The following is a 22,721-nucleotide window of genomic DNA, read 5'->3' on the forward strand; positions in this document are numbered from 1 at the left end:
TTTTCTTCCTTTGGGCAATTTGCCCTGGCTCATCTTTTCTGGCCTTCGTTCCTCAGTTGGGATCTAAAACAAGACTTGTATTCCTTCAGGTAATTACCCCTGACACTGCCGTTTCATCTCAACTATGTTCTGTCACATGGATAATAAGAGTTTACGAAAACCCCTCGGGTGACGGTGTTCTTTGTCACTTGTTGGTCCCTGCTGTTGTTCATCAGTACCTAGTGAGTAATGATAGTGCTGATCAGTGCTGAGTGATTTTCATTTTTGCTAATAAGCAACTCCATCTAAAGTGTGTGCATCAGTCTCACATGCATTGCATATCAACAGAATATTTCTCTTCGGTGAAGCAAACGGTGCAGTCGCCAGCTGCATACAGACTGTACAGCCAGAGCGGCTGTTATCATTCAGGAGTCACTCTCTTCGCATAGAAAACTATTTCCTCCAGTTTAATAATCATAATAATAATAATAATACATTTTATTTAAAGGCGCCTTTCTCGGCACTCAAGGACACCGTACAGGGATACATAAGACATTAAAAGCAGCAAAAAAATAAAGAATACAACAATAAAAACAACCGAAAGAGGCAGAGCAATTGACATCAATTGGAATAGGCAGTTTTAAACCGTTGTGTTTTGAGTTGCAATTTGAAATGGGGGAATGACTCGATGTTTCTAAATTGGGGTGGTAATGAATTCCAGAGACGGGGAGCAGAGCGGCTGAATGCTCCGCTCCCCATGGTGGTGAGACGGGCGGAGGGGACAGACAGGTGTATACGGAGGAAGAGGATCTGAGGGAGCGTGAGGGAGTGGCACCCTGGAGGAGATCAAGTTTGTCAGCTTGACTGGGTTAATGGGGTGTTTATATGGATAGAAGTTTTAAATCAAATCAGCAGATTTGCATAGTGAATGAAATGAAGCAAGTTATTTTCATTCTTTAATCTAGGAATGTTCCTCCACTGTTTCTCATGACTTTTATCTTCTTGTCATTTTCCACAATTTTTTTTTTTTTTTTTTATCACAGAGGACTACGTTGTTGTTTTTGTTCTGTAATCTGATGGAAATATATGTACATATTCTAAATCTGATTGAAATTTAGTATACAGCAAACATAAAACAATCAAATCGCCTACAGTAGTCATCTCTGTAACCAATATCGCTCTGTATTAAATTAGATATATTATAAAAGTTACATTTTTCTGAATGCATCCTCCCTGCATAAAAATGAGTCAGCAATTCATTTTTGTTTTTTCAAGTCAACGTACACATCAGTTTGTGGTGCCAGTTGCCTCACTAGTAACTGAACTCTGAAATCCTCATTTAAATGCTGATAATCCCATCCAGCCACACACTGCCTCCTGCATGAAGAGATTTCAAAGATCTTAATCAGTCAGAGAGAGTCAGTTGTCAGCAGCACTTCCTTGCACCCAAGAAAACAGACTATGAAGCTCATGTTATTTTAAAGGTGGTGCAGTGCCACACTGTGGCAGAGCGCTGACGGAGGAGTTATTGGAAATAAATAAGGATTAACAGATTAAAAAATATAACCAAGGCACAAAAGGAAAACAATAAGATATACAGTAGTTATAGTAAAAGCCATGAAATAAATAGTAGGGATTGATTTAAATATTTCTGCTAACTAGAATATGGATTGCAACATACATTATTAAGAAGTATGGGGTTATTTACAGTTTACACTCATGGTTCCTTTTTTAAAATTTTCCAAAATTTAGAAAAAAAAGTTCACCTCACATATAGAATCTGTATTTGCTTCCTCAGAATCAAATTCAAGTCATTATGTTTTTGTTTTCTGTAGATTTTTCTCATTGGTCCAGTTAGTACACCAGGTTAAAATGAAACTATTCACTGGTTTGTGGCAATTGTTGAAGATCTTTTCCCTTCTTTAAAGGCTTCATCAGTGGCTTTTTAAAGATTACATTTTTGGCATTTGTAGGCCTTTATTTGACAGGACAACTTAGACTTGAAAAGGGAGAGAGAGGGGGAATCACATGCAGCAAAGGGTCGCAGGTCAGAATTGAAACCGCGGCCGATACGGCGAGGGCCGAGCCTCTGTACATGTGGCGCACGCTCTACCAGGTGAGCTGCCCAGGCGCCCCAAGTCCCAGTGTTTTAAACTTGTCAGGGTAGCTCACAATATGAGAGTATGGCAGTCATGTGAGAGTCATTAAAGATTCTATAATTCTATAAGACACAATTAGGCTATGTTTAGACGGAAACGATCTGAAGAGAAAACGCAAAAGTGCCGTTGCATTCTCACTTTTTATTCCACGTTTAGACAATCGTTTTGGGGGGGGAAATCTGCGTGCATATGGTGACGCAAAAGTGTGTGAAATTTGATGTAGTATGCACACCAGGCGGCTAGGTGGTAGTGTGAAACAGTGCCACACACCACCACCAAGTCCGCTCGCCTGTGTAGAACCTACTACTTCTCTCCCTCTCCTCCTCCTCTCTCACTCTCTTCTCACTAGTAGCAGGAAACCAAAACATGGCGAAGCAAACAACAAAAGCTGACAATTTTGTCTGGACAGACCAAGAGGTGGAGTTATTGCTCCAAACAACCTTAGATTACAAACCACAAAGGTACAACAGGGCGTGGACTGGGAGTCCTGCCAGTCAAAATATATACTGTAGACCTATGGACCGAATTTCTTCAGCAGTATCCTGTACCTGGAGGGAAGTCATATCCACACGAGAAAGATGCTATATGTAAAAGTCAGATATCATCAAAGCTGAGAGCCATCTGGACCAAGTATAGGCAGGCTGTTGATACCCAACGGCGGAGTGGCCATGGGCGAGTAACCACTCTATATTTTGATTTATGTAACAAAATATGGGGTGCCACCATAAGCAGACCGGAGCAGACTTTTGCGTTTTTACCATTTAGACGGGAATGCGACGGTGGAGCGTTTTTACTGTAAGATTTCCACTCTGGAGGGTGGTTTCACTTTTTTGCGTTTTTAAGCCCCAAAAATGGCGTCGCCGTCTAAAAGAAAGGCACATCTGATAAAATATTTGCAATGCAGAAAGGAAATGGAGAGGCTACTCACATCTACACATGACTAAAACAATTGGCTGGCGAGATAGCTCAAGTGATTTTGTAAAACCAAAGAAATTTGAATTTAATTTTGTCTGTCGGTGCACATATCGTCATTTCATGTTAGTAAAAACTACATTGATTTCTCGTATAGTAACCTCATAGACATAATAATGTGACTTGTAGTATATAGTACGTAGTCTGCACAATAGGTGCAGTATAGAACCCAGCATTAGGGCACTGGTTCAGAAGTACTAATGGTGATACACCTTTTGAACATGATTGCCGTAACCAAGGTGATGCCTCTGACCGTTGAGCAGGGCTGCTGGGCGTGTTGGAGAATGCAGAGGCGGGCGGTGATGTTACAGCGGTGGACGGGTGGTGTTACAGTCCTCCTCTGTTCAGTGAGGGTTGCTTAAAAGTTTGACATCCATGGCCTGTTTTACACCTTGGTCAAATCGTCTTGTCCTCTCTCTCTAGATTGTGAACATATTGGTTCCTCGAAACTGTGATACCAACTTTTTCTGTAGATGTGTAAACACAATGTCTGCCCCTCTAAAATCTTGGAACCCATCAGATAAGAAAAAAAAAGCTAAATTGTGGTTAGACAATAGCTGATGGGTTTGGAGATTGTATTTCGAACAATGCGTTCTACCTCTTTTGCTCTCCCCCAGACTGTTTACCTGCATGCATCCAATGGCCACTTTAACGTAATTGGTCAATACTACTTGGACTACAAACAGAAACCAGAACTCTTCCGATGCCAAATTATTGTCCCGTTGCCTACAGACTCTGCAATCATATGCAGATATCTGTTTATAGAGATTTGCCCCTCTACAATATGCTATGCCGTTCATTTTGGAGGGGTCGGTCTCTGCATTGTACAGCCCTCACTGCACGTCAGTCCATAGAGAATTAGAGCTGCAAAGATTAATCGATTAGTCGGTTTGAGTAATCTTTTAAGACAAAAGTAAAAATTCTGTGATTCCAGCTTGTTAAATGTGAATATTTTCTTTTTTCTCTCCTCTGAGACAGTCAACTGAATATCTTTGAGTTGTGGACAAAAAATGACATTTGAGGACGTCATCTTGGGCAACACTGATCCACATTATTCACCATTTTCTGACATTTTATAGACCAAACAACTAATCGAGTAACCGAGAAAAATATTAACAGATTAATCGACTATGAAAATAATTGTTAGTTGCAGCCCTATGGAGAACGATCTGTTGATGTTTCAGCATGTGGTCCCTCTGGTGAAACAAGCATTGCCTCACTGTGTTGCCAGGACGAGCGCTGATAACAAACAGAATGTCTTTACCTCTACTTCTAATAATTAATAAATAGTTTCATTTAGATTTGACAATGTTATTTATGGCTGCAGCAATTACTTATTACCTGCAAATATTGTAGACGTGTTGGACATCATTTAACAACAATTTCCCTTAAATTGAACCTGACATTCAGAAACTGTTGGATTTTATGAGAACTAAAATACATTTCTGTGTATGTAAACATGAGTTTGTAAAGAAAGAGCCACCGCAGGGTCATGCAGAGTTTCAGAGGTTAAATCTAAAAGTCGGTATGGATATTGTGCATTCCCATCAGTAGCTATTTGAATGCACCTTTTGGTGCTATAATGATATGTAAATTAACTGACAATATAAAGGTTTTTCATCGATGTACTAGCACACAAGTCTGACAGAATGTATATGCTGGACAGTGGCCAGTTATTGATTTCTCAGGAATGTCAGGTTTTTTTTAGTGAAATTGAGGCTTGATACATGCAGTCTGATATCAGCAGTCTTCTGGGAAAATGACGCAGTACTGTACCTGACAAGCCTGTAAAGAGAAATGTTTGTGTAGTCCAATCCTGACACGAAGATTTGTGCTTTCTCCCTCAGTGAGAGAACTTGGTGAGAAAACCCCCCTCTGCCACTGAATACATGCCATGATTTATTGTGCCTGTTAAAATGCAAATGAAGCAATATGCAGAGGAAAACCAAGCATTGTTTGCAAGACTGTAGTCACTTATAAGTACACAGAGCTGTGGCATGCTCCTGCTATTTTGATCACAGCCATCAGAGAAAATAAAGGATTGCATACTACAGTGCAGCCAAGGATAGGAAGATAGTGAATTTAAATGAAATGTCTAGATTAGCCATGGGCTGCGCTTTCACTTAAAAGTGTTTCTGTCATACAGTTTGCAGTAAACACAAACATAACATGTTTAAGAGGCGTAAAACTAATTGTAATTTGTCATATTGAAATAGCGTGTGCAGCAGTGGCTGTCTGCAAGGTTTTTTTTTAAAATACATGAGTGCATATCATGCGCCATTGAAGGCCAAGCTTCTACAGGATTTGTAAAGACGTCTATCCTGAAGTCTGTATTTTAAAACTGAATGTGTCAACAAGACTGTCCCACTTCAAAGGCCCAGATCATTTTTGGCCATCCTTTGCCCTAATCTGTAATAGTTTAATGGTGCATTCAGGCCGTGCTTGTCAACTTGTGAAGTCTGGGAATGTTGCATGTCAATGGTAAATGTGTCACATAAACTGGACCAATGTAAAAGTAATTGCAGGATGTGAATAATGGAAGCCAGGGAATGTGCCCTTCACACATTCACCACCATATGGCTGTTTATATCCTTAGCAAATAGTATGAGTATGTAATGAAGTGACATGTCAACTCCTACTGTAAACCTAAGAGGGATCAGTCAAGTGTTAAAAGTCAGGTGTAGTTTTATATGATGGAAGGGTTAGCTGGTCACTCCAAATCAGAGACTGATGAAAATTGATTTCACTGGGTCTTTAGGTATGCTCATTCTACTGTTGGTTGTACACGTAATATTAGAGTGCACAGACAGTGTAACAACCCAACACATTCTTGCTCCCATCGCGTAAAATACGGATGCTTGGCCATGTGCCTTTGACCCCTTTAGCGTCCTATCTAAACGCGGTTTATTTAAACGCGCTTTCTCTTTCTCTTCTATGATGATGATGAGGGCAGCTCTAAACACCCTCGCACATACATATAGTTTAGATCAAATTCTGTTGGAGCTGCAGGAAAGATATTAATGTGACGGTTTGGCCAATATCTCTGAACATTAAACAACAAAATGGGCACAGAATTACAGGCTACACCACTTCTAGTTTTTTAACTGTGCTAATGTCTTTTTTGTTCATTTTTACTAAGCTTTTACAATGTGCTGCAGGCTACGGTGAAGCGGCCATTATACATACTGTATTGTATGAGTTCATACTGTAGGTCCAGTGGTACAGACATGCAAAACCTATTTGCCGTGAGTCTATTTCCTGCTTCTTATCCCAATTTTCTTCCATCTTACAGATGGTCCTCAAACTGCAGTGTTCACATTCTTTTCAGGCAGTTTAATGAGGTCTCAATACAGACACTGGCAAAAGTGATAGCTACAATTACCTTAAGCAGAGCCTCACTAACCTACGTAATAGAGACTTTCATTTTAATAAAAAGCCTTAATGTCTCATTGGATTCTGAAAAGACATTTTTAAAGCCGGCTCTGCATCTGGTTCCAATTTCATGTCCTTTCACGGGACAACATCAAGGTGGCCACTTTGAAAAGCATACCGCTACCACTACTCAAAGGCTCAAAAGGCGCCATGCAGCACAATGTGGGTAAGTTGAAAAAGATTCAACTTCATGCAAAAGTCGTCTTGCGCACAGGAGCAACAACCTGTAGACAACCAAGCCATTCATTTTGATTCCCTCAAGAAACAGAAATTGGTTATTTTTGACTCCACTCAACTATGTGAAAGTACTTCCAAATTTTCTATATAACTACGATATAACTTAAATGGGCTCCTGGAACATGAATAAGGATATGTTTGAGGATGAGTCAAAAAAACATTGCCAGGCAAACACACTCCTCAAGTGCTGGTACAGTGGCAATAAGAAGGAATAACCACCCAATCACAACTGAGTGTGAGACATACTGCATGCTACTACTTCTGGTTTGATTCTGTGTATTTAACTATGTTTGCCAGGGTCTTTGATTATTTACATTTTGGGGTCCACGCACATCCATTATGCACTGTGAGTCAGTAAGTAAGCACTGTACCACAAATGTTTTTCCTGTTTGAAGTATTGTGGTAAGTAGCTTGTATTATGTCTCTGTGAAGTGTAAATCTGGCTGCATGTTGTGTGTTTTTTTTGTTCAATCTTTTGTCATCATGAATGGACAACATGCAAATCATTGAGTGGCAAAAACTTGACTGATGTCATTGAAACATTGCATGCGTTCAGTTTTTTACCATAGCTCTTTTTTTTTTCTTTTCTTTTTTTGCTTAAATGCACTCGCAGGTTGCATGCAAAGATGGGGATTTGGCTACCATTTATTAGTCCAGCCTTGTTCATCAAATGCCACAACGAATGTCGCGAGCTACAAAAGCCATTGATGAAATGCAAAGCTGCAAAGCCTGAGCTGCCTTGGAACTCCAAATCTTGTTTATTCCATCCCGTCTACAAAATGCATGTGCATTTGATTATGTGGAATAATCGGAGGGAGAAAATAACCTGCATTTGCACTTTGCCCTCAAAATGTGATGACTTCTTGCTTATGTTGAGATAAACAGCCGCTCAGATAGCCCTCTTTAACCTTTGCGTCTCCTAAGAAAGTTTTGAAGCAGCTATAAAAAAGATTGAATGGGTACTGAGAAAAATCCATTAAAGCAGTTAGTTTGTTTACACTCTTTGTAGGGGGTATAAGAGTGGGGAGGGGAGGGCTGGCCTATGAACCACATCCCCTATATTTTCTTCAAATAAAAATTATGTTATGCGTTTAGTTTTTCTGTGATGTATTTGTTGCAGATAGATTGTAATTACTATGTATGTCTATTACAGTGGTCTGTCTTTGAAAATTATAGGGTAAGAACATGGATGCTTGCAAGAATGTTTCCCAATAAGCAAGTTAGCAAAGAATGGGAAAATTGAAGATGTCACTTTAAAAAAATGACTCATTTGACTATTTGTTAATGTTTTTTGGGTATTTTGATCCAAGGCCAAGAAAATGAAGAACATAAAAGTCTTTCATTGTCTTTTTTTCATGACAGAAAGTCACAAAAAAAGTAAATTTTTACACCTCTCTAAAATGAATCAGGGATTTAATGATTTATTTTCAAAACATTGAGTAATTAAAAGCCAAATTTATTGCAAGTCATAATTAAAAGCCTCTGACGGAACATGCCCAAACTGTCTTTACAACTACTGGATGGATTGCCATTAAATGTGGAACAGACATTCATACTTTTCATATCAGAAATAATATTTGGTTTGTATTTAGTATACCGTCACCCAGTTCTTATTAAAGAAATAAATATAGAACTCTATCAGTTTGGTAGATTCCATTTGTCTTCACATACGGATTTAGATTGTGATGGGTTATTTTTTTTTTTTCTTCTTTGGAAGTTCTGTGATTGTGTGTGCAATTGAACACCTCATGTGTGTCGGCCATAATGTAAATACCAAGTATCTCGAATAAAAGCAGAGATGAGGGTTTTATTTTGTTTCAACATATTAGTTTCCTGGTTGTTCAGGCATGACTTGTCTCCAACTATCCTCTCTAATAAAATTACACACTGTTGATAACTGGTACCTGAAGCCGTGTATTGAAAGCTTGACTGCATTCCTCATCATCTCTCTTCCTCTCTCTTTCTAACTTTCTTTCTATCCCCTCTCCCTCATGTTAAACCCTTTCCTTTCCTCTCCCCTAACTCCTGTCCTCCCCCTCTTTTTCCTGCCTGTTTTGCTTGTGTATCCCCTCTCCCTGTCGTAGACGCCGTGGACGGTGGCTCAGGCCTGGGCACCGGAGCCATCGTAGGCATCCTCATTGTTGTCTTTTTCCTGCTCTTGTTGGGCGTGGACGTCACCTGCTACTTCCTTAACAAGTGTGGACTCCTCATGTGCATTGCTGTGAACTTCTGTGGGAAGGCCGGGCCAGGTGCTAAGAGCAAGGACATCGAGGAGGGCAAGGCAGCATTCACGTAAGTGAACATCATCTTATGACTCATTATTTTCCATGTATTGCTTAAAGCTGCAGTAAGGGATACTGCACGAAAACTCAGGAGCAGCACAACTCATTTCACATACGTGAAGAAGGTTCGGGAGACCTTGATGAATCACACAGGAGCATTGAATGAGCACTCAATTAAGGAGACAATTAAGCAGGCAGTACGGTACAACCACAATGTGTTATTGTGCAGTGCCGTCCCAACTTTCTGAAGTTCCTGTCCTCCTGAATGTGTATTTAACCCTCCTGTTGTCCTTGGGTCAAATTTGACCCGTTTTAAAAAGTTTCTATAATCATAAATTTGGGTTTCTTTCAATCAAATTGTCTAAAGCATTAACGCGGATGTTCCCTGCAACGCTCTGCACAAGTAAAATAAATGATCAGTTGTCTCCGATGTTTAACAGATTAATAGCAAATAAAGTCAGTGTGATAGCTTGTAAACTGTCTGTTGCCATCTGACAACAGGAAGGATGAGTCTAAGGAGCCCATTGTTGAGGTGAGAACAGAGGAGGAACACACCCCAAACCAAGGAGGAGGGGGTCCCACTGAGCCCAACGAGACCACACCTTTGACAGAACCTGAGTGAGTATGGAACAGGACCACGTCCACAGTCCAGGGGGTGTCCCAGACTTAGGCCTATCTGCATGGTATGTTGATAGAGAGGTGAATCAAATCTTTGGGTTACTCTCAACAAAACTCTTTTTTTTTATGAACATGATGTTTGTCAGGCCCAAACTAGATTCATATATCGCGACACAGTTCCGTTGTAAGCTCAACTATACACATGATCGGCCCTGACATCCACAGGTGCGCATAAATCATCCACCCACCCGAGGGAATTTTTTGTTTATTTTTCCAATTAAGAGACCTGCACCCGCGTGGACACTCCACCTCAACTGCTCCCTATATGGGATGTATGTAAGTGTGATGATATAGTAACATATTACACTGAGGTAGGCTGGTTTTAAATAAATAAATGTACGTACAACGCATACAACGCTTGCAGCTGTTGCATATGACATACCCAGCACTTGACTCGTCATGGCTAAGTACTTCACTAAATCGCTCCCACCCTCAACCGTTCTGCCCTTTCCTTTTTTTTAATTGTCCTTTTTAAATATCCTCGTGGGCTTTTCATCTCCATTGCATATTGCTGCTTAAGCCAAAGGAGCCAGCAATTGCTGCAGTGAGAGTCTAGTCTGCTCATTCGTGCCTGACAAAAAATGAAGCTTAAAATATGTTGTTTACGCATTAATTATAGTTTTCTTCATTATGAAAAATAAAGCTTAAAATGTGTTCGCATTTTAGATGTATGTATGTAATGTAATGAATACTTTCCTCATTAATGATGTATTATTTCACCCACCCACAACCTGTCCGCTATTAATCAAAAATGTTCATTTTTATGACCCCGGCCCACCCAATGCGTGAATTAACATGCTGCTCCAAACTCCCAACAGTATGTCGTGACATCCCTGACTATGGATATCCCAAATACAGACCATGAATGATTTAAACCAAATTTAAGCACTCCAACCTAGTCCTAAGTCTAGAGACCTATTCAGACCAACAACAAACCCTGCTTGTTCCTTTATTGTACAAAGCATATTAGCATCCTGATCCTGAAACTCCTACATTCTTTCTATAGTTTACTGTTGTATTATTTTTAGTTTACCCCTTCACAAGTATTTTGTTGCTAACATTTTGATTGTGTAGATTTTTACTTTTTCACTGCAGCACAGTAGCACTCACTCTGCCTTGTTTTTTTTTTCCTGACCTGCACTCTCCCTCTACCCCTTTTATTTCTCTTGGTGTCCTTTTCTTTCTTTCCCTCACTTTTCTGGTGGCTCCACTCCCCACTCCTCCCTCTCCTCCCTTGTTTGTCCTGCTCCTCCCCACCAGGCCTGCCGCTGCAGACACCACCTCCACGGTGGTAAACTTGCTCCCCTGCACTGCCACTAACTCAGTTGCTGAGAGCTTTAGCACGGCGCAGAGCAGTCCTGCTAGTGAGAGCACCACGCTAACCACCAGCGCCTCCAGCCCAACCAAAGCCGCCCCTGCCAACTCCTCCCCCAAAAACAGCCCTTCTGCCCAGTCCAGTTCACTTAACGCTAACACCCAACCTGATGTTGGGCCCCTGGTCGACCTGAGCGACACCCCTAAAGTTCCCAGCCCAACACCCCTTGTCTCAGAGCCAGTCAGCCCTCCCTCTACTAATGCCGATGGGCCACAGAGCCAGCGTGACCCAGTCAAAGCCCCTGACAGCACCCAGAATAAGGACTCACAAGTAGACGGCCCGACCAAGGATGCGCCCAATATCCTGTGCACAGGCTCGACCACACCAGCCCAAAATGAGTATGAACACTTCCATACCCCCATTACTCAACTTGTCTCCTCTGCTCTGGTAGCATCCCAATAGCCCAAAAGTGTGCCATTTTTAAAGGACAAATCCACCCTATAATGCGAACACAGTGGCAACATTTAGGTTTGATCCCACCACAAGTGTTATGATTTTGTACCATCATTTTACTATCCCTGCATTTTAGCTGAGTAAGTTAAAATTATTATCTAGCATTTTCAGAAAATTTCCCAAGCTGTCGACTTGATTTTTCACTGTACTCGGTCATAAACAAAACAAAGTTTGATTGAGGTCAAGTAAGGACACTGGAAGAGTTTTGGAGATAGTTAAAGGTAAATAGGTTGTAAGGCCTTACATTATTCTGAAGAGCTTACCTGCACACAAAAAAAGGCGAGTTACATTTTCAAACAACCTTGTAGCGGAGTTCAAAAGATTTTGCATCTTCATTACATTGTGAAGGAGTTCAAGTGTGCAAAAAAAGTGACATTAAAAATAGCAACGAAATGTGTCAGTCTCTTAGACATGAGTGCTCCTAAGCGCCGCTGCCTTTCAGAAGATTTTGACGATGTTGCCTGATCATCCGCTGACAATATGTTTGGCTGTAGGCTTGGCACCAGTGTTCGATAATACATGTATATTGTAGGAAAAGATCCAGATGCAGTTTCCACCAACAACAGCCTCATTATACCTGAATAAAATGTAGCCAGAAATCATGTTGCCGTTTGTAGAGGGAGCACAGCTGTTCCTGTAGATATGAATACGTTTTCAAAAGCTGTATGACCAGCCAGTGATACTGTATTTGTACATACAATCACCTTTTATTGAAAACATTTAAGTCTTTTCTAGGGGTAAAATATCTTTGGTGACATTTTAGAATAAACGAATGTGGCTGGTTAAGCAAAATTGGGTACATCAAACAAAATTATTTGCAACTTTGATTGATGATTACTGTTGGAACATTTAAGGGTGGAATTTTCCTTTTAAGAAGGCCAGATGGTGGCCATGCAGATAAATGGCACAGGAATACAATACATTGGGATGCCACCAGTGCATGCCTGTCTTCATTCAACCACCACCTCCACCCTCCACCTGTTTGTTTGCTCACTTAATTGAGTCAGCCTTTCTTCTACCATACAGCTTCTTTATATTTCACCCAAATTATCTATGGGATCATTCAGTTGCTACATGTACTGTACATGAAAGCTGCATTTTGTTTTAGTACACCTTGTTCACGCACCAGGTCTTCCAGCAATGAAAAATTACCAATTGATGCTTCTAAACCCAATGCTACACCATCCAGCAGCAATGTGATCAGTAAGAGGGTAGAAATTAACAACTTCAGCAGACAAAATTAGAGCTCTCTCTGACATTAGCATGTAGCCACATGGAGTTACCAGTGGACTGTACAGGGTATAGCAGCAATTTCTACTGTCACAAATCACCAATAAAGACTTCTCAACCAAAAACTACACAACCGGACATGTTCCAGCAGAAATGTGATCCAACATTGGGGAGAAAAAAACATCTGCAACCAAGGCTGCATGTTTCACTGATGTTAGCATGTAGCACCATGTGGCAGAGTACGTAATGTAAACATTGCAGTAGCGTGCCTGCATGGGGCAGATGGCCATATATTGAAAACCGTCCCGGTATGACGTCATATCAAGCAGAGAATAGTTAAAAACCAGACTGTTCAGAATAGTGTAAAATCTGAAGGAGGAATTTCTTTTACGTACATTTACCTCATTATTTGAAGCTTTGGCCATGTTAAATATGAACATCCAACATTGTAACATTATATATATGACAGAAAATAGGGAAAAGCATAATAGGTCTCCTCTAACAGAAGCAAAAGGACTGCCAACACAGATGTGGATAATGACGAAATAGGCATAATGTTGAAGTAGTTGCATCACATGGATTGCATCCAAAAGCATTATCAATTTGACAGAAAATCGGAAAAGCATAATAGCTTTTCTTTTAATATTAACAACAACCATATGGCTGCAAAAGATAAAGCTGACAGAGCTTAGTTTGTCTCAGCTGGAGTCTATGAGGACCAATAAGCTTTATGTCCTGCTGCACACCAAGAACGAGAAATTCTTGTTCATGCTGTGAAAGATTAGATACATATCTTTGTGTGGAGAACTCTACAGAAGAAAGCCGTCCTTTTCAGTCATGCAGCAGTGAATTAGCTTGTTCAAGTAAATTCTATACTTGTCACAAAGTGACCTCCAGCAGCACTGCCATTGTTCCTTGTCCTCCATTTTGAAGGCCAATCAAAATGCCAATCTCTGAATCACTCCAAGACATCTCTGTTTTCTGTTTTAAACTCTTGTAGAAAGTCCGTATTTCAGTAGTTGTATGATTTAGAGTTACTGCTCCCTAGGAGTTTGCGGATGCTCTTGAATCCTGTCAGGCTGTGAGGATGATGAGATAGCTACAGTATAGCTGAGGATAGTCTATATCGACAACATTTCATTTACAGGACTGTTGCCACCAGAGGTTCATTTTCGGCCGGATGTCCCTCAACTTCTGCTTTCTTTGTGTTAGCATTCTAATCTCCGGTCTTTTTGAGAAACCTCCTCTAAGCTAGAACTGACACTCAAATTATGTTTTTTTGGAGTAAAATTCTCATCACACACTCAACAGCCATTTTAATTTCAGAGCTTGACTCCCTACGTGCACATATTCCACCGAAACAACGATTCTATTTTGCAAAGACACCATACCTGCGTCCGGTGCTTATGATTGTGATTGGTTTAAAGAAATGCCAATAAACCATCCTGAAATGTTGTGTGAACTAGCCAGTCCTTCCTTCGCAGTGCTGTGGAGGAAGGTTCTGGCAATGTGTGACTAGGCTGGAGGTGGATGGATTATCTCCCTCCTTCATCTTACACTCTCCTCACTCAGATAGCCAGAGGAAGATGTCAGTGATAAAGTATGGGGAGTTGAGAGCTAGTTGGAAGCAGGGCTCTTGTCAGCTCAACATCACCTTGATATAACTAAACTTGTCATTGGAGGGATTTTTCTTCATAACTCGTTGACAGAACTGAAGCACAGCTCTCCCACTGATCTATGTGGCGATCTTTCTTCTGCATCCCAACACTGAAATGTCTTGTCAGGCAATTTTTGGGTTCTTGAGGGACATACTCACCATCAAGACCAATTTTTCTCTCTTGAGTAGAAAAAGATATTTGCAGACTATTTCCACAGGCTACACACGCACGTTTAAAACAACATTTCAAAAGAAGCTTTCAATCAGTTAGTGGTGCTTTGAATTGCTCTTGGTTATGTAAGAGCACACTTTAAAGTGTTTCAAGAGAACAATAGCCTGGATTGTTCTAAAACGGTGCTTAAAGTACATTAGCTAGAAGTATCATTTACTTGTGTGCTGTAGTGCCCATTTATTTGAGAGTGACATAGTTGTAGATAGTGCTGTGTGAAAGAGTTTTACATTTTAAAGGTCAGACACTGCAGCAAGGTGGTCACAGAAGAGAGGGTTGAAAATGGATTCTCTCAGACTCTGTTTAATGTGCAGTGTTACCACTTGTTGACTAAACCGGTCCATTATACTTTGACATTGTTGTCTTTGTAAAACTACTGTAATCTCATCGTTGAACTAAACTGAACTGAATTAAGTGTGAGAATGAAATGTGTTAAGAACACTTAAAGGTAACATCACAATGAAGTCAACCCATGTTGGAAGATTAAAATGTGCCGAAACACTACAAGGTACAAAGCACAAGAAGTATCCTCCAACTTTAGAATTAGAATTAGTTCAACGGAACATGTCCAGGAAGTACAGGAGTGCAGATTGATGCTGACCAGAGTATGAATTTGGCACAGTGGTTGAATAGACATGTACAAAACTTTAAATAAGCTTAGTTAGTGGTTTTGGTCATGCCCTATTTACTTTAATGCATAAAACCAAATGCCTGGTTGAGCCGACATGGTCCAGTATTTTTCACATGTTTTAACCATAAACTTGACAGATGTCTGTTGCCTGATCACACCTACAAAGAAGTTCTCCAGGAATTTAGGACTTTAACTAACAAGGGGGTAGGGTGAAAGATATCACGCTACCAAAAGTACAATAAGTAAAAGTACTTTTTCCACGGCAAGATGGGTGGCAAGCAGAGTAAACCATACATCCCAAGGGGACCAATAGTGGATATGATGACGGAAAAGGAAAGGGGGAAGAAAAGAATATCGTATCTTATCTGCTTTTATATGTTTAACTGTTTTTAACTGCTCTTTAATGTTTAATTTCTTATACTGCACTGTGACTTTTAATTTTTTAATCGTTTTTATGTAAAGCACTTTGAATTGCCTTGTTGCTGAAATGTGCTAAAGCTGCCTTGCCTTACCATTGGTTAGTCAGTCTACTACACCAATGTCAGGTCAAGTGTCTCTAAAACAAACTATGAGTATTGGATTGTGGATATTCGTGGCCCCCTGAGGATGAATCCTAATGTTTTGGTGACCCCCCCCCCCCCTGGAGCTTTTCAGCCCCCTGCAGTAAAACTGCAAATTGAATCCTCTTAGTGCATTCATGTTCCCCAGAGGGAAACCATTTTGGACACTGTGAACTTGCCTCTAACACAGGTATAATATAATCTCACATGCAGATTGCCGTGAAATTTGCTGAAAACAAAAATGCTCTTAAGGGAATGAATGTTCTTGTTTTTAAATACTCCATGCGTTTTATTTTAGCTTAACCCTTGGGGCAGACTTTACATTGTCAGCACCACTCCACAAATAGTAAAATCGTAGTACTGTAGGATGTAAGGGACGTTACAGCCTTTAGGAGATGCTAATGGAGCTTTAGGCTTGTTTTGTATGGACAACAAGTAACATTAGGGATCAAAGTTTTCAAGATCACATCTAAAGACATTTATGTAAAGGCTGTTTGGATGTATTTATGGATCCTGTATATGGGGCTGTCCCTGGCCCTGACTTTGTAAGGCCAACAGAGAGCATGTATATGTGTCTCAGGGAACAGAGATGTATTGATTTAAATTGTTATTTGAGACCTGGCACAGAGGACAGAAGAAGAGATGACTGTATGTGACACAGCAGTGAAGCACCACGTATTTTTTTTCAAAATGGAAGCTGCAGCAAAACATCACTACAAATGTATTCCAACAAGGGTACGATTGCAAAAAATGTTCGACTTAAGTGAAGTATGGCTGTAAAGTCTCTTTGTCTTGGTTTAGTCCAGACGGCGTGTAATCCTCTTGTGTATTGTAGTTTGTGTTGTAGGTTATGCCCCAGTCTTTCATTCCTTCATGCATTGTGCCTACTGTACCGGCCCTGTCTCATTCCACATCGGCATTCATTGTTCCTCGAAAATAGCTGTGACATCCATGTACTCTTATTTGATGTCTGGCTAGGATAGTGAGCTTGATCCCATTATGTGTGAAATGCATTCAGTTCCAGAAGGGAAAACAAATTCCCTCAAAGCATCTTGCATGTCCCCCCCCTCCCTTTTTTCCTCCTTTCTTTGAAAAATTACACAAAAGGCTGCTCAGAGCAGACAGTTTAGCTGTGGGAGTGAGCCTTAATGATTCACTATTAACAGAATCTTCTCTCTTTCTGGTTCTCTCTCGCTACTGTGTTTGTCCCCATAGCGGTAAGACTGTGAAGGACGATAAGACCAAAGGCCAAACGGAGCTGAAGAATGCCACAGACGAGGTGAAGACAGTTCCCAACGAGGCTCCCCAGACCAACGGCAATGAAAGTAAAGCGTAATCGCCACACCCAAGAGCAGCGGGAAGAAGATGGTGGTTGTGGTAGGGAGAGTGGTCGGGTGTTAGTTTTTAATGTTAAAAAAGGGGGGTCACAGTCACTGAAACCTCAAAGCATTGTCACAAACCACCCCACCGCTTCAGAAAATAACAAAAAGCAACAGAAAAAAATAAATAAAATAAATGATGGGTCTCTTTCTACAGTGTCTTCTGACCAGGAAAATGTAAAGACCTCATGCACATGCCTTAGTTCTTTTTACGTCAGTTTCTAGTTGTTTATTTGTCATGGGAAAAAGCAAAATTCATACTTGTAGTTCACTCTCTCGTATGTAATATTAAATTGATCAACTGTTAAATACGGACACTATTTTCCTGTAGAGAAACATGATTGGACTGTAGCTTTACTTCACAGATTACTGCCCTTGTGATGTACACATGTAAGACTGGTACTTTACCAATACTACTATTCTTTATGCAGTATGGTCATCATCGTGGTAATGGATTATGGGTCTTTCTTCCTATGTCGATATTTTGTTGTGTTTAAATAATGTGCAGACGTTACTGCCTATTTAGCTTTTTTAATGTGTAATTTCCAGGGCTAGAGATTAGAACATTAGCATGCCTGTTTTTTGCAAAGTTACTGTATTTCTGTACATGTTGCTGTCATTTTGGTTCCTCTTTAGATGTTTTTTTTCTTCTTAAATGTCTCCATATGGTTCTGGTCGAGAAATCGTTTAACCTAAGCTATGAGAAATGAAAGAAGACACCGGACACACATCATGCTATTAAAGTCAACGTTCAGGGGTTTTCAACCCTGTCTCTCTAAAAATTCTGTTTCTACAGTACATGTATATTGGTAAATGGTTTTGCCTAATACATTATGAAAGAAATGCTTTTGTTACTTTGCAGATACTTTCATTAAAATGTTTATTATGTTGATAAAAATCTTAATCTGGATGACATTTAGTTTCTATCAAAACCTATTTCCTGTTAAAATTAGCAGTATATGAGTGTCTTTTTGTTTTTTGTTTTTTAGGAGACAGGGTTGGGTTCGGGGTAAGAAAATGATCACGTTGAAGATTATAGTTGTGTTCCTTTGCAGGGGCCACAGCCCTCAAAGTCCAGTTTTCAAGACTGAATAAGTCATAACAGGTCAATTCGGGGTGTCTATTTCCAAAGGAGGAAATCTGCCTTATTTTGCCTATATTTGATGGAAATTACTGGTGTTTCCTTTGAGTCTTAAGTATCCTAAAATCCACCAGTTAATTGTTTGTACTGCTTTCAGTCCTAATCAACCCGTTAAGTCAGAAAATATTCAATATGACCAAATATACCAAGTGTGTTCCTACTCGTTCTTGCTCCAAACTCGTGAAATACGGACGCTTGGTCAGTGGCTGTCAGCGTCAGATACGACGCAAAAAACACCCTTCAGCGTGTGTAGAACGCCCCGGGCAGAGCAGCAGCTACGCGGCGCTTGAAGATGATGTAGTATTAAGAGAAACAACACTAGGGAGTAGTAGGAAAGACCGAAATTCAGCGTAGGGAGGCTGGTTGAGGTGGTGGATGGGTCAAACCCTAACCCCAGAGACCGGGGTTTGTGTCCCACATGTCACGTTTCCTAAACTAAACTGTCGCTTTCTTCGTTTCCTAAACCCAACTGTCCCATTCTTCTTTACCTAAACCCCACTGTCCCATTCTTCTTTACCTAAACCCAACTGTCCCATTCTTCTTTACCTAAACCCAACTGTCCCGTTCTTCTTTTCCTAAACCCAACTGTCCCGTTCTTGTCCGCGTGTCACGGAAACATATCTTTTATTAGCCCACCCACGGTCTTTTCCTTAACCTACCTGTGTCAAAAGTGACGCCAATAGTCCTGACCAAACGTGTTTAGATAAAGCACGTTTAGATATGACGCTAAATGAGACTTTTAGCGCCAATAACAACGCCAAAGTCACCTGACCAAGCGTCCGTATTTTTTACGCAATGGGAGTGAGAATGTGCTGTGTGGTCAGGTGAGCACACAGCAGAAAAAGAATGTAAAGAATGGAATCCAGACTGAAAGCCCACTGTTTCTTCTTGGGAGTTGCCGTTTAGTGGAAGTTAAATAAGTTATATGGACAGATTCTTCCAGTGTGTCTTAATATTAAACTCCAGAACTCTGTCTGAACTATAAACTATTCTGGGCAGTTTGAGGGAAACTTTCTGTTGGTCAATTCTGACCTCACGGGTTGATGAGGACCAAACAATAGTTTTAGTCTCTGTGGTGCTCGGGATGAGAACTAGAAACGATGAATCCTCTCTAGACTAATCTCAGGAGCTCGCTATCCTTCAATGCCACCCCGCATAAACCACATTCTTCGAAGGAGGTTGCGCCTGTAATGGGACACAGCTTATGTGCGCGTTGTTAATATTGCCAGTTGGTTTTCTTTTTCTCCCTCTCTCTCACACATACACCTCACCCTTTCCAGAGGTCTTCTTTAAACATTTGGGATCAGTTGTTTACCTGACGGGTTTGGGGATTAACAGTGACTCAAAAGGCCACATGTGATTTGTTAAACAATTTCAGTCAGCAGGTTTGAACTGAGAAGTAGACATGTTTGTTGAGAGAAAAACAAGGCCGTCAAACTCGTTGAATTGTTGACACGCCAGTTTCCACCGCTTGCAATTGGTCTCGAATATCACATTCCGTTTTTTTTCCCTTGGGGTTAATCATCTCTACCTTCTTCTATGGTTCATAGCCATTGCTGCCTTCTCTGTGCTAGCCACTATTGTCCACTGCTTACTGTGTAACTGATTGGCCCGAGGGCATTTCTGCACCTCTGAGACATCTGTTTCTCTCAGCCATCGTTTTTTTACTCTCTTTCACCACAACTGTTATCAGTGTGAGTTTGTGTCATCACTGCTTCCACCATCTCGCAGTTAAGTCTTTAATTAGTGTGTGCCTGCAGTGATGTGACATGTATTGTAGGTTTAGTACAGTTTATCACACTTTATTCTAAATTCACTTTATCACTCTTAGCACAAGGTCCACTTACTGGAAACATGTTCTGGAAAATGTCTGGAAATGATTAAATTAGCCGCAATTGACATGGATATTCGTCTTTATTTGTTATGCCTGGCCAGATATTAATAGTACCCTGAAAACAGGAAATTTAGATTTGTTAGGTTGAACAAATAATACCAAGACACAAAGAGAATACACACATTGTATGTAGTAGTGTGTTTTAAAGGACTACACTGACTTACTTGGGCAGTTTACCCAGTCTACCCAGTATCTAAGAGGACTGATTACATGGTCTTTATCTGTGTCTCCTATAGATATATCTCTTTATTGTGCATGGTTAAGACAAATAGATAGCTAGCATTATACTAAATATAACTGAACACTGCATGCTAGACAGCCAACACCTGTTGTGTATTTATTTTAATGTACATTTTATAATTTTACCGCTGAAACAAAACCCAAACTGCTACAACCATGGAAGCAGTCATTTAGTTTTGCATGTGGCAGTGATTAGCATCCTTGCTGTGTTTGGTGGGGCAAGTCTAAGTCTGGATGGTTAGCACCAGGCGCTTCACGCCGTGCGCTTGGATTGTTAAAATAGGGCCCCTTAACTCGCTACAGTGTGGAACTGAGAAAAATGACTTTTAAAGTGTTTTAGTTGTCCAGCCAAATGAATTATAGGTAGGACACTCTAAATCTGGCAATTAGATTTTTTAGTAATGAAATTTATCTACATAAAAAATCTTAAGCTTAAACTTGACTTTTTGACTTTGAACCTCTATTTTGAAGTTACTGTACCCCGCCTTTGTATTGTCTGCAAAAAGTGAGTCACGCCAAGGCAAAAGGCAGTAACTTCCACATTATCAATATTTGGTTGCCGATCACCTTTTACTAAATCATTATACCAACACCTGTATAAATTCTGGTGATCATGGCATATATTTTTTATGATTTACACTTACTCATAGCCATCTATTTATTGCTATCCTGTACACTAACTCAATTTGAGTGTTCCAAAACAAAGTCAAAGAGCGGTAACTGGTGTTACGGTGTTCGGCCTTAGTTTCTCCCGGGCTTTTGGAAGTTACTGTTATGTCGACCCATTATTTTCTGGAAATAAAAACAACGAAATTGACTCCGATACTTACGAACATGATAAAGGATGTCTTGAATGTCCCAAAAATGTACTCATTTATTTGACCAAAAAACAAAGGCCTTTTGCCTTTGCATGGCAGAATTGGCTATGGTGCTTAGCATACTACATGTTAACTTTTCAACATGCACACTGGACAGAAATATCTAGACACAGTGGACTTTGTTACCAGTCCTTTTTACATGTAACCAACAAGTTACAAACTCCCAGAAATGCAGTCTAGCCCTTGCAAACCCAGGCAGTCACAGGTTTAAGGAAAACTGCTGAGTAGCATAACTCGTAATGTGGCTTAAATAGAGAGACTAATACTGGGTCTGTGTCTTTAAATGAATGTACACACTCAAGCCAATATGCCTTTCAGTGGTCCTTTTCAACCAAACTGAATGGAGAATAAATGTTTTATGATCCCTTTTAACGAACCAGGAAGGGAATTGGTGTATGGTGTTTGAAGATGTCTCTTTTTATGCAAAGAAAGTCAATGAAAGGATTTCAAATTGTTCTCTCTCGAGCCATAGTACCCCGCTGTGGATTTGTAAGGTAAAAAAAAAAGTGAGTCTGACCTTTTTTTTGTTGTACAGTGTCCCCCCCCCCCCCCCCCTACTTTAGACTGCAAGTTAGTACACTGTGAATGTGTGAATCCATTGTGTCCTTAGTCATAGAGTTGAGCAAATAGATTGATTGTGAAAAGATGTAGCTGATAGTATGGGACAGAATTTTCCAACGGCAACGTACAGAAGTCTGACAGCAGCAAACTGGAAAGACACAGTGCCTTTGAATAAGAAAGTTGTGGCATGCATTCCATTCCTCTCGGTGTCTGTTCATTCAAAGTTTTACATCTCCATCTTCCTGCCGATTAGCTTTTTCATTTACTACATTTCACAGGTTTGAGTTAAGCAGTGCTTTGTTCAAATTGTGCCGAATATTCAGAATGGCTGAGTCAGTGTGTTCTGGTATATACAACACTGTCCGCCTTAAATTAAACGATGATTCTGGTTTACTACTGACATCTTATATTTGTATGTTTTGCCATAATATCTATCGTTATAATAATCGTTATAATAAACATTGTACTCGCTGAGAACTGAGGAGGTGGCAGAATCAGTTAAAAAAAGTCCAATGTGGCAAGTAACACAAGCAGTCAGACAGGCAGGCAGGTTGGACAAACTTACCATTACCCAAAATATTAGCAATCTGAAACCAACCCAGATGCGCTCACTTTCAGTCTCATTTTCAAATAAAGTGGTTTACAACCTGCCTAGTCTATATCCACCAAGTTCCACTTCCGGGATTGCTCCGTTGCCGCCAGAAATTTGCCGTATGGCCTTCTTTTCGACCGGATTTCCGTTACCTAACGCTTT

General features: G+C 40.3%; 1 protein-coding gene across 9 annotated transcripts in view; it reads left to right on the plus strand.

The window, feature by feature from the left end:
• The window catches only part of ncam1a (neural cell adhesion molecule 1a), a 272,159-nt gene extending 253,328 nt beyond the window's left edge, over nucleotides 1–18,831 (plus strand). For 8 of the 9 annotated variants that reach the window (XM_028594811.1, XM_028594813.1, XM_028594807.1 and 5 more), the window contains 3 exons: nucleotides 8,864–9,071; nucleotides 9,563–9,679; nucleotides 17,090–18,831. In XM_028594811.1, the coding sequence (XP_028450612.1) occupies nucleotides 8,864–9,071; nucleotides 9,563–9,679; nucleotides 17,090–17,210 (446 nt within the window). In that variant the 3' untranslated portion in view covers nucleotides 17,211–18,831. Of the gene's footprint in view, nucleotides 1–8,863; nucleotides 9,072–9,562; nucleotides 9,680–10,999; nucleotides 11,453–17,089 lie in introns of all 9 variants that reach the window. The other variant, XM_028594817.1, reaches the window with a different exon arrangement.
• Nucleotides 18,832–22,721: the final 3,890 nt, after the last annotated feature.

This window comes from Perca flavescens, chromosome 13, assembly GCF_004354835.1.
Source record: "Perca flavescens isolate YP-PL-M2 chromosome 13, PFLA_1.0, whole genome shotgun sequence".
NCBI lineage: Eukaryota > Metazoa > Chordata > Actinopteri > Perciformes > Percidae > Perca > Perca flavescens.